The sequence below is a fragment of the Schistocerca cancellata genome, chromosome 3 (genome assembly GCF_023864275.1).
Source record: "Schistocerca cancellata isolate TAMUIC-IGC-003103 chromosome 3, iqSchCanc2.1, whole genome shotgun sequence".
In the NCBI taxonomy this organism is placed as follows: Eukaryota; Metazoa; Arthropoda; class Insecta; order Orthoptera; family Acrididae; genus Schistocerca; species Schistocerca cancellata.
This window is the reverse complement of record NC_064628.1, coordinates 867,176,485-867,189,063: the sequence shown is the minus strand read 5'-3', so window position 1 is coordinate 867,189,063 and position 12,579 is coordinate 867,176,485. Positions and strand designations below refer to the sequence as shown.

The following is a 12,579-nucleotide window of genomic DNA, read 5'->3' as shown; positions in this document are numbered from 1 at the left end:
CTCCGCTCAGGGACTGGGTATTGTGTTGTCCTAATCATCATCATTTATTTATTTATTTATTTATTTATTTTATTTATTTATTTCGTATTCCATTAATCCGTATTGTGATAAATCACAAGGATGTGGAATGAGTCATGATTACATACAACAGATATAATACACATATATAAAATGACAAAAATGTACCATAAGATTATGAATAAGTTTGTAGGTTAAAATCAAATCAAAGGTATAGCTCAAGTAATATAAAACAATACATAAAAAGGAAATATAGTACATTTTCCAAATTAAACAAATAATACACATATATAAAATGACAAAAATGTACCATAAGATTATGAATAAGTTTGTAGGTTAAAATCAAATCAAAGGTATAGCTCAAGTAATATAAAACAATACCTAAAAAGGAAATATAGTACATTTTCCAAATTAAACAGTTAATGTGATCTATAGCAAACAAATTTTTATCAGTATAAAAAATCATTGCTTTATCTGTAGATACTCATCAAGAGAATAGAAGGAATTTACCATTAGGTATTCTCTCAATTTACATTTAAAAGTAGGTAAGACATTAATGTGATCTTTAATACCTGATGGAAGGGAGTTGAAAATTTTTGTGGCTGAATAATGAACACCTTTCTGAACAAGACTTAAATGTTTCAGATCCCTGTGTAGATCATTTTTAGACCTAGTATTATGATCATGACATTCACTATTAGTTTTAAAAAGAGATAGGTTGTTAGAAACAAAAATCATCAAAGAAAATATGAATTGAGAGGTAAGTGTTAATATTTGTAACTTATGAAACAGACTTCTGCAAGAATATCTTGGATGAACACCACTTCCCCCCCATCGACGCGCAGGTTGCCGAAGTGGCGTCAAATCGAAAGACCTGCACCAGGCGAACGGTCTACCCGATGGGAGGCCCTAGCCACACGACATTTCCATTTGAATATAAAGAAAATGATATTTTGCTATTTTTTTGTTCAAAAGCTATAACCTAAATGATTTCTTTTTTGATATTGACATAAAGCCATCATTATTTTTTGTCACATATAAAAATATTTGATAGGAATGATAGATTTTTAAGAGCTAACTGATGCTGAACAAATTTTGCACAATAGTTTACTGGTCACAATTAATCACACCATCTCAATTTTAGGTGTACAGTCATAGGTCATGTTGGAAAATATTCAGATGGTCTTTGTCAAATACATGATCTTTGTCAAACACATAGTCTTTGTCAAATACTGTGGTTTTCCTGAAGATGTCGCATTGCTCACATGAGAATAGTTGTTTCTGAAAAGACCGAATCTCTTTTCCCACTGTGCTTCTCCAACCTCATTTTCTCATTAGACAACACAAATGCTTCAAGCTCCTGAAAATACCTGTTCTCCTCTATCAAACTGAAGAAAACATGTTGAAACTATTAACCAATTGATCAACATCTTTGGTCCTGAAGTTTCACAAATCTTACCACAAAATCCTTTAATATTCAGGGAATGTTTCAAACAACAAATTAGCAATACCATAGGGCTAAAAATGTTGTAAGACTGCACCACTCTGGAAATTAAAAACAGTTATAAAGCTACACATTAGCCTAGTACTTTAACAGAAACACATCTTTCAAAACTACAGAGTGCTGTATTCGTTTAGGACTTTCTACATAAAATAATGCTGTCAAAAGATTCCATTAATTACAACCTGTAAAATGAATTACTTGTGCCAATAATGATAGAGTATCTTTCTGGTTTCAGACTCTGTAAATATAAACTGAAAATTTGTGTTTTTGATTTCAAGCAGTTCCATTTTGTTAGTGTTCAATATATTCTACACTCAAACAGTATAAATTAAACCTCAAAATATTGAAACTTTCAATAGTAGGCAAGAGTGTTCATAATTGCCACAAACATGACACCCATAAAATCTGTAATTGAATAGGTAAAACTGTTTCTTCTAGTTAGAGTACATCTCATAATAAACTTCAGAAATGAAAAAGTGGTTAATCCTTTCTAACTGTGCATTGTGGAACTACCTGAAGCTCATAATGAGCAAATCCATGAATACTGAAACAAAGATAGCATTTTAGTTGATGTTTGCTACAGTGGCATCTGGAATCAGAGAAAAACTATCATGAGGCCGTATATTTAATAAATAAATAATAACTCTAGAGTGTAACACAAGGGACTAAGATAAAAATAAAAATAAACATTTTTAATTTTTAATATTGGGTGTATGGACAGACATAGATCCAGAAAACGATTCACTGAAGTCCTGAAGAGTAAATTGGCATAAAAAGATATCAAGTGATGAAATGTAGGCACCACTTCTTGTGTACCAACAATACCTGTTTGGTTTTGTAGATGTTCAGCAGTTCAGATTGGGTGGTAATTATATGGACTGCCATATCGACATGACATAATGTGACGTGTGATTAATATTTGATCTTTTGCGAGTATTGTTTTATACCATATATGTACTTTATGCATTTCTACTTTTTTCTTGCTTTGTTTTGATGTATACATATACCATATAATGGTGTGAAACCAAAAATGGTAAAAACAATAAAAGACAATTAAACAGCTGTGTGTCATGCATAGTAACAAATATGTAACATCTGTTGGCAACTACCTTCAAACAGTGTCCATCCTAACTAATGAGGTTTTGAAATGAAATATTATATGAGGAATCTACAAAAGTACTATAGGGTGGGTAAGAAGTCTCCATATCTCCCTAGTAGTGAGGAAGTGCCCCATCTCGCTGCAAGCATTTGTTCTGTGAGGCTCTCTCCTGAAGCTGAGGTGTTAACCATGTTTGCAATATGTGTAAATAATTTGTGCAATGGCAGTCCTTTCAAGAAAGTACAGTCCAACCAGATGTTGAGGTGTCATTGCTGCCTATATCATTATGTGAGGCAGGTTCCTTTCTAACTTGACTGTCTAATGAGGATTCTCTTTGGCTCTTATGACAATATTTCTGACACACAAGTTGCAATAAATGACACATTGATATGAAAATATAATCTCAGCACATCTCACTGCATTTAGTAATTGAGTTAACAAAGCACAGCATGCTAAAACACACTCATGCCAGTCTGTATCCAATAACTCACTTATGAACGCCAGTCTAAAAGTTCTGACCTTAAGGGTTTTTTTCATGCAAACTCACATTGTCATCCTTGGTGTACCAAGTTCCGAAGCATGTTTATGTGTCAACTTCATAGGAGATTGTTCAATTGAAGCAGAGGCCCTGGCACCCTTGTACTCCGCAGTCTTTCTTTAAAACTGACAAAAGTATAAGCACATATCCCCAATCCAGAAGTGTTGCCTTTCACAGTGGAGCCTTAATGAATCTTTGCTGGAATGCTCCCATGATCTTTCTCATTATGTGCACTGTGTGTTGGCACTATGCGCACCTCAATAGTCTAACTATGACCGCTCATGTCTGCCACAGTTACAAATTAAATAACTGCAACTGTGAAAGCATGTAAACATGAATTCTAAGAACTGATTCAAACAATGGACAAGAAGTAACATAGCTAACAACCTGCGTAATAACATTTATACTAAACAGGATTTACGGGAGTAAGGGACTTCTCACCCACTCTGTACAGTCTCCTACATATTGCTCCCAAGTGGATTGTTAAGATGGGATTACACTACTTGAAACATGCACAGAAGCATTTAAGGCATCAGTCTTCCCTTACTCCATACATAATGTGGAATGGGTAGAAACCCAAATACATGATACAAAGCCAAATGATCTACAGTGGTTTGCAGAGCACAGATGGAGATGTTTCATCTGAAGGTTTTTTAGCAAAAAAAAAAAATGCTGTGCTTATAAATGGACAACATGAATAAATCTCACAAACATTTACTTATTTTTTACAGTTTGCATATTCCATTATAATTGTTCTCTCTCTCTTCTATGTCTAAAACAGTTTTAACTCTGCACATAGTTTTATTACTGTTAGTTATGCAATTGTCTTATTATAGGTGTTTGTACTGGATTTGGTGATCCACAATATGTAACGTTTGATCAGCAAAACTATACATTCAGCGGTAACTGCAGCTACATTGCTGCCCAAGATGTCAATCCAACTGGAAATCACGACTTCCAAGTAAGAAATTAACATTTGCTTATACTATAATTTTCACTCTTAGAAGAAATGAGGCCATAATTATATGTAGCACTAAAAATATACGTTATGCTTAATATCTTCAAAAGGTATTTAAAATGCCCAAGAAATATGTAATTTTTATATTCATTCTTGAATTCTTTCATTCATTCATCCATTGAGTCCATGTATACTATCATAAAGAAGGACCTTCAATCAAAAGGAATGGGTCAAGGTGTACACAAAATTAAGTGAACAGCAGGTATGAGCCCATTAATAATTAACTGACATAGAACTACTATTTACAGCTTTTGGTTACTCAAAATAAATACAGCATATTAAAATTAACATAAAGCCTCACTCTAAAAAATGCTGCTACCTCAGTTATATCAATTACCATCTGTTTATTACTGTTTCTTGTTTAAAACTGAGTAAGAGATTCTGATACCACATAGATGTTATTGATGAAAGAGTTGGGTATTCCCAACTTCTCTCTGTCCTTGCATATAAATTGCATGTTCTTTATAGTGATCAAGAATTAAAATAATGCTCATGATGGTGATTTACAAGTTACATCTGATATGTTGGTATGTTAGCATTTTACAATTTATTTCAGCTTCATACAGTACCACGTTCTGTGAATCAGTTTCATCAAAAGATAGGTATATTCATATCACATGATTGGTTGGGAGTCCCTCGAGATGGATGTTGAGCCATGTATTTGAAATTCCTTGTTTTGTTGCCACTTCAGTGATTGGCATGTCCTTAACTTATCCCTTTAATCCTACAGGGAAATGGGGACTTATAGTGTAATGTGGAATCCAAATCACACATTGTTCCTGGTATATCTTCATTTCATTGGTAGGTGAAAGCTAGCATAAAGGCAGACTGAAAAATTCCAGTGTCTGGCTGGGATTTGATCCCGCAACCTTACAGTCTCCATGCTCGCACTTTACTACAGCAACACGAAGCCTGACTTTACTCTCACCAAGATGGCAATAAAAACAACCACATCTTTCCTTTCTATCAGCTAATCTCATACTAGGTTGAAATTAAACAGTGTTTCCCTTTGATCTCTGAATGAGAATATTGTCAATGATGATTTCTACACAATATAGTTTAAATCTACCTTTGCAACTGCTAAAGAATGTGTATTTATTTCACCATACTGTTTCATTTTGTTTATTTAAATCAACATAATTAGTTGCAATTTCGTCTCTTTTCCCCCCTGCATCTGAAAGTACTGTTTGTACACAAATTTTCCAGGTATTCCTCTGTTTAACACTGATATGTTGTACATATTTTCATTTTGTCTTGTAACACATATTTTTTTAAATTAAAGTGCAAGACATTCTTAAATATTTTGTCTTGCTTTGTAGCAAGAAATGTGAGGTCTGCAAACCATAGTGTTCCTGCTCTATATACATTTCAAAGTCTGAGAATTGCTTGAAGGAAGCTTTCCAACTGCATTATCAGTGAGGTTAATTGGGTTGTGTACAATCAGCCAGCAACCTGTCTTTGAAGGAAGATTAGAGTTTGCTGTTGTGTCAATGATTAGAGATGGAAAAAAGTTTGGATTGGGTGCCCAGTTAATGGCATAATGAAAAATGGTATTGCTATAACTTGCAAGAGAGGCAAACCACATAATTGTGGCATAATATTTCTGTGAAGTGATTGCCACTGCTAAACAATCAAAACTTTACAATTGTCTCCCATCCTTTTTAAAGTAACATCTTGGCAATTGCCTGAAGAAATTCAGGGAAACAATGGAAAACCTAGATCTAGATGATCACATGGGGTTTTGAACTGCTGTCCTTCTGAACATTAGTTCAATATTATAACCACTGCTCCATCCCACTTGGTTTGAAAATTGAGACAGCACCCAGGATTGAGAAGATCATCCAAACAACTGTAATCCATCAAACACTGATGCATCCATTTGGAAGGCTGCAGCCCATCTATGAATAATACTTTTACCTTGGCACAATAATATGTGCTGGTCTGTTATAAAGGGTTTGTGCACATCTTTGTGATTAAAATGCTAACCAACTGCTGAGAAACTTGTAGCCTTTGGGAAATGAGGAAAAAAATTTTTCATATTGTTGGGAGGAGACAGAGATAATGGTATAAGTTCCTGAACTCCATTAATTGTTTCATATTGTTCTTATTACAATGTGAAACCAGTAGGAGGATTCTTTGAAGAGGACAGAGATGTCCCATTATTGGGTGCCTATTTACTGGCATAATGTGAAGTGGTAGTGTCGTAACTGGCTAGAGAGACAAATCATATACTGTTACATAATATTTCTGTGAAGAGCCACCACTGCCAAACAATGAGATCTTTACAATTGTCTATTCTCAACGTGGAAGCTGGATTTGCCATTTGACATGGCACCTTGTCCAAATAAAATTATTTACATGATGATACAGCATCTATCAGTCACAGCTAAAGAAACTTCTCATACTGAATAACTACACTTGGCAGACAGGATACTCCTCCGTGTTCTGGTGTGATGTAATATCAGCACCCCTCCTTAAGCCAGGGAGAAAAATGTTACTGTATCATTTGTGTCACTATATGCATGAGATAGAAGTTCTAGTGGGCACTGAACTGCTTTTTGCCTTGTGTTTCCCAACCTAAGAAGCTCCAAAGTCTCTTTCAGCTTAGGTTCAACAGATATTTTTCTACCATTGATAAAATGACCCTTCTGGAGTTAGCTACCCAGCAAGCCTTCATAGACATGTGACCCTGGAGTTTTTTTCAGTATTCAGAAGGCCTACTATACTACTTGGAAGAATAATATCCTTTGACAGTTCCATGAATTGGGCTTCTGACCTCTTCTACTCATATTCATCAGTCCTTCATATCTCACACTTTCTTCAGTTATGTTGTTGAGGAAGTCATCTCAGATCACTTTTAAATGGAGTATAGTATCCATCAGTGTATTGCTCTTAGTGTACTGTATTATGCTTCTTGGTTGTCGTAAGTAGCATTATACCCACTGTGAGAAAGCAAGTGCAATGCTCCTTTTTCATGGATGTTTTCACTGTATTATGCTACTTTTCCAATCCACCAACAGCAAGTTTCGTAAAACAAAAGGTTAAGAACACCATATTGATCAGTGTGCATTGTCATCATACATTCTTAAAGCAGATTTCATCAATTTGCTTTTTAACAAATTGCACTCTGATGAAATTGAAAGATTCAGTGAAGTTTGCAAGCCTTTTATTTGATTATAAACTATTGTTGTTACCCCACCTTAGGGAACTGAAAACCAAGCCCCTTAAGCTTTTTAACATCTTCAGGGGCATTAGCCACAATACCGGCAGTATACAGGGTGAAGCACTTAAATCTAGACAAATGAAACTTTTTTTAAAAGCAAATTTATTAAAACAAAATAATGATGAAAATGAAAATCCTTTTGCATATAAGCAGTGATATCTTTCAAGAGTAACATTACTTGATGCGACCCCTTCAGCCACAATGACCACTTCCTGTCTTGTCCTGAAGCGATCGCATGCATTCTTGAAAACTGCACTGACCATATCCACAAATGATGTTGGATAGTGGTGCGTAGAAATGCATCATTAGGGTGCCTCATCTTATTGATAACTCTTTCAACTATGCTCCAAACATGGTAGTTGAGGGGGTAGAGCTCCTTTGATCAGAACATGTCAGCGTTATCCAAGAGCCAGTTTTGGACTAAATGGCTCATGTGAACTGGATCACCACCCTGTTGTAAAACATATTGTCTCCCTGAGGCCACAGTTACCATCCACAATTTCACAATGTTTGTCTAAACCTGCAGGTAAACTTCCCCTCACTGGACACAACACATAGGTTGGGAACCCCCAGACTTCTACGAAGCATTATACTTGCCCACAAAATGATAAACAGTTGATCTCGGGTACTTGAAGAATAAAACTACCTCTGTGGGTGAATGCTCACTGCAAAAATTTTCAATAATTGCAGCTCTTCAGATGTGCTCCTCAATTGGCCGTAACGTCATGGCCATTTTGAGGTTTTGACTGTTTACTTGATGCCTATGGCTTTCAAGAATACCAGTCACTACCTATGACCAAAATACGAAATGGTGGGAAATTCAAATTGAAATTTGTCCGGATTTAAGCGCCACACTCTGCACAGAATGTGTCTGCTTCAGTTTTATATGGCTTTTGTGTGATTCCAGTTTCTCCAGTGTCTAGTACATTGGTCAGCAAGACTTGATACAAAGTAATATAACAGTACTACTGTGTTAACATTAATTATATTGTACCTAATACATTAATTTTAATTGTTTCTATGAATATACTATTCATTGGAAGAGAAGGCTTTGGTGCCCAAGAGAAAGGTACCAAATTATCCACAAGACATTTGATTTGCTCTGGAGGAATGTGGAATACATACATTTACAGTTATCTTACTTATTTTTGTGCTAATGGTAAGGCCCTTGACATCTTTAGAGACTATGTTTGATCATCATATGATATACATAGTTTCATTATTTGTTGAAATTAGATACTGCTGAAGACAAAGGATATCAATTAATATATGTATTTTAATTCCATTTATAAACCAGGGTAAAGGAGCATTTTATCAAAATTGCTCAGAACAAAGGTTTCATGTTTCTCAGTGGAGTGCATTACGTCTCAAGCCATACACACGACATACAGATTTTGTACACTGTGCAGCATATCAACATACCTGAAAGTATCATTTGAAGCTTAGACCATGCATGTTGTCAACACAGGAAGTTTCCCACCAAATTGTTGTACATGACAGCAACATCATTCAAATGTTCAACCAGAATCATTAGAAACAAAACACCAAAACTCTGTGCTGTAATGGTCATCCCCAGGCAGCAACACCATTTGGTGACCACTGTACAGGACACATTAAGTCTCATAAGTATCCTGAGAAGTATGCAACAGAACTGCTTGCTTCCTTCTAGGAAAAAGCTGGGAGAGCTGTGTTGTGGCTAAGATGGTGCACAACATGATATTGGAATTTACACATCCATTATTTATAGCATGATACACTCCTTCACCTTCCATCACTGTGGAACATGAAAAAGATGGACAAGGGAACACTTTGAATGAAATCTGGATTGTTGACAAAGGATTTGCCTCACCAGTGAATTCAAGATTTGTTTAGGTCCTGACAGATGTTGTACAAGAGTGAACACAGCCAGGCACCCATTGTTTTATCAGGGAGAAGGGTCAATCATGTTTTTTGCCAGTAATATGTTTGGATGCCAGACATCTCCTATCACTATTGATGGTAATTTTAGGACTGTGCAGTATTGGAACAGGGTCCTCTAACCTATTGTCCAGCCCATGGCCAGTACTTTGGTGGTGGAGTCATCTTTCAAACGGATAATTTTGTGCACATTGTGCTTGATGAATATACTCCTTCCTTCAGAGGCAGAAATCAACTGAGTGACACAGCTTGTAATATCAGTTGAGATGAGCCTGATTGAACATGCTTGGCACCAATTAAAACTTGTTATGTTTCATCACAGAACTCTTCTCACACACCGGATCGCCTCAGGAGGACCACCAGTGGTACCAGATTGGCTGCCTTTGCATGTTACAGTGCATAGGGTGGAGCACTATTTTGATTTCACAAATATGGTTTTTCAGATTAAATGAAGTAACCATCGACAGCAGCTGAGCATACCTGCATAATACACATACAGTATTAAGTTTAACTGCAAACCGTGATATTATCATTAAGACACAACATCACTGGAAAAAGAAGTGGTCAGAGGTGAGGTACACTGCCCGCCTGTATTATAGCTCCTTCCAGCTTCTATACTGCCTGCCTGTATTGTAGCTCCTTCCAGCTTTGTGATGAAACATAGTCCTTCTGTGTAACCTCCATATTAAGCACTGCCCTTTGATCCATGGATTCCGACTCCAGGACCCATCAGTCTGCAATGCTAGTGGCGTATGACCAACTGTACACCACATTTGGGAAGAGTACGTTGAATGTATGCCAACATGTGCATTTGAAGTGAGAATCCAGATATTCAAATTACTGCTTTGATAGTATAAGCCCTGAAGGCTATGAAACTGTTATACGGAATCATGAGTTTCAAAAACTTACCTTCACATCCTTTCAATGTTGTCAGCTTTAACTCTCTCTCTCTCTCTCTCTCTCTCTCTCTCTCTCTCTGTCTGTCAGTCTGTCTCTCTCTCTCTCTCTCACACACACACATACACACACACACACACACACACACACACACACTTAATCCTTAATACTTAATCCTTCATTGTACTGGGTCCTTTACAAGTGTTCCTTAGCTTTTTCTTATTGCATTGATTAGACAAATGCTATCCTGTCATAGCAATCTTTAGCAGAAAAGTGTGCTTCTAACTGTCGTTTCACAAACCAGCTTCAACTTGACTTTGTAGTGTAAGAACCAACCACAGCTGATTTTTACAAAGTTTTTTAAAATTGGTTGTAGCAAAATATAATATTAGTACAATTTTTATATAAATTTCTTTATCATAATCTCTGTATCAAATGAGCAACAGCTGAAAACCACACAGAGCTGTATCTAATTTTCCTTTTGTTGCCACTGAAATGGTGCAGAAGTAAGACATTGGGCATGCATTTGGGAGAATATCTGTTCAAACATCCACCCACCGTTTCCAACTAATGTTTCCCATGATCTCCCTAAATCCTGTAGGGCAACTGCCAGGATAGTCCCTTGAATGGGCACAGCTGATTACCTTCCCTATACTTTCCCATTCTGAACTTGTACTCTGTTATTATCAACTATGATGTGGATGGTGTGTCAAATCTTAATTTGCCCTCTTGTTGCCATCTCATCAACACAGCTCAAAAAACTAGAAGAACTATGAAGGCACTATTTAAACATTTTGTGTTTTTTGCTTACAGGTCATAGTCACAAATAAGGAATGCATGCATGAACAAGGCTCAACCTGTACAGAAGAAGTTAAAGTGCTATATAAACAGCATGTTGTACATATCAGAAGAAATCAAGATAACATAGAAGAGGTATTTTACCATATTGCAACAAAAGATCTTCTTTTTCTAAAGATTGTAATTTTAGCTCAACTGTTACCAGAAATACTACTTTCTCATTGCACTTTAAACCAAAAGTTGCATACTGTCTTAGTTCTCTCTCATTTGTTCATCATCTGCCTCACAAATTATTTAGATGCTTTTTTATACCACTTTCAGTTAACAAAATAGTTTTGCATTTTTATTTACCTTTGCCATCATTTAAGCCTTTCCATGATAACTATTTCTCTATTGGCAATTTTCAAGGCACAGAAAAGTTTCTGTTTACACACTGTTTAAATTAAATGGTATATTTTGTGTCTTCATCCATTTTATGAACCCATTTTTGTGTGTGCATGGGATTTGTGAAACTGATGTATGAATGAGTGAACACCAAACATAAACAGACAACATGATGATTCAGAGTACATAAAGGAAAAAAAATGAGTGTGCCAAAATCTGAAAATTATCTTCAGTCTCATATTAGATGCAACTTTTAACTGACATGTCAGTAGTTTCAGTACATGTTCTCTCCCACTGGAATATACCCAGACATATGTATGCAACACGTTCACTTCCCTATCAGTGCCTACAGACATATGATGGCCTCTCTCCTCAACCTTGACACTTCATAAAAGAAATGTATTTAAATGTATTTTCCTTTCTTTAAAAATCTCTAATTGGCATTAGCTATTTAAGAAATCTTTGGTTTCAAATAATCGCTTCTCCATGGCTAGACTGACTGGATAAATTTATTTTATTGCTTAATATTTGAGCTGAACAAAATAGTTGCATTACAGTGGTACTTAACGAAGTTATTCATTGTGAACTTTACATTTCATGTTAATAGACAGAATGTTAACTATTGTTGGGTTTATTTCATTAAGATTACATTTTTGTGTGTTTTCACAGATTTTAACTACAATTGATGGCTCACTGATTAATAATTTCCCCGTGCATCTTGACTGGATTATTCTAGAAGAACTGGATAAGACTGAACTGACCCTTCTGATTCCTTCCATCCAGCTGGAAGTATCTTATTTCCATAGAAGTTTTGGATTCAACGTCCGCTTACCTTCTCATACATACGGAGGAAAAGTAGAGGGACTTTGTGGTAAGGATCAGTCTATAAACAATATCAATTTATCCTACTACTTAACTGTTATCTTATTAACAGAATACAAATACTAATTCATAGTACGTATGCACAGCAAGAGGTATCCTCCATTTGTTATTTACAGTTTAAGTGGTTTTGTTTAGGTACTTTAATGGAGAAACGAATATTATAAAAACCGCAAGAGCTCGTTGATACATTAATGCCAAACACAAAGATGGAATTGCTTTCATTCCTTACCTTCAAGAGAAATACCAGTACTGCTGATAGGCACTTACATAAGTACATACAGTATCCCATCTTTTGCAAATA

At 35.7% G+C, this 12,579-nt stretch overlaps 1 protein-coding gene across 1 annotated transcript in view; it reads left to right on the top strand.

The window, feature by feature from the left end:
- LOC126175921 (hemocytin) overlaps positions 1–12,579 on the top strand; it is a 486,280-nt gene that overhangs the window by 388,833 nt on the left and 84,868 nt on the right. The window contains exons 59-61 of the mRNA XM_049922991.1: positions 3,996–4,120; positions 11,028–11,147; positions 12,066–12,267. Of these exons, the coding sequence (XP_049778948.1) occupies positions 3,996–4,120; positions 11,028–11,147; positions 12,066–12,267 (447 nt within the window). The remainder of the gene's footprint in view (positions 1–3,995; positions 4,121–11,027; positions 11,148–12,065; positions 12,268–12,579) is intronic.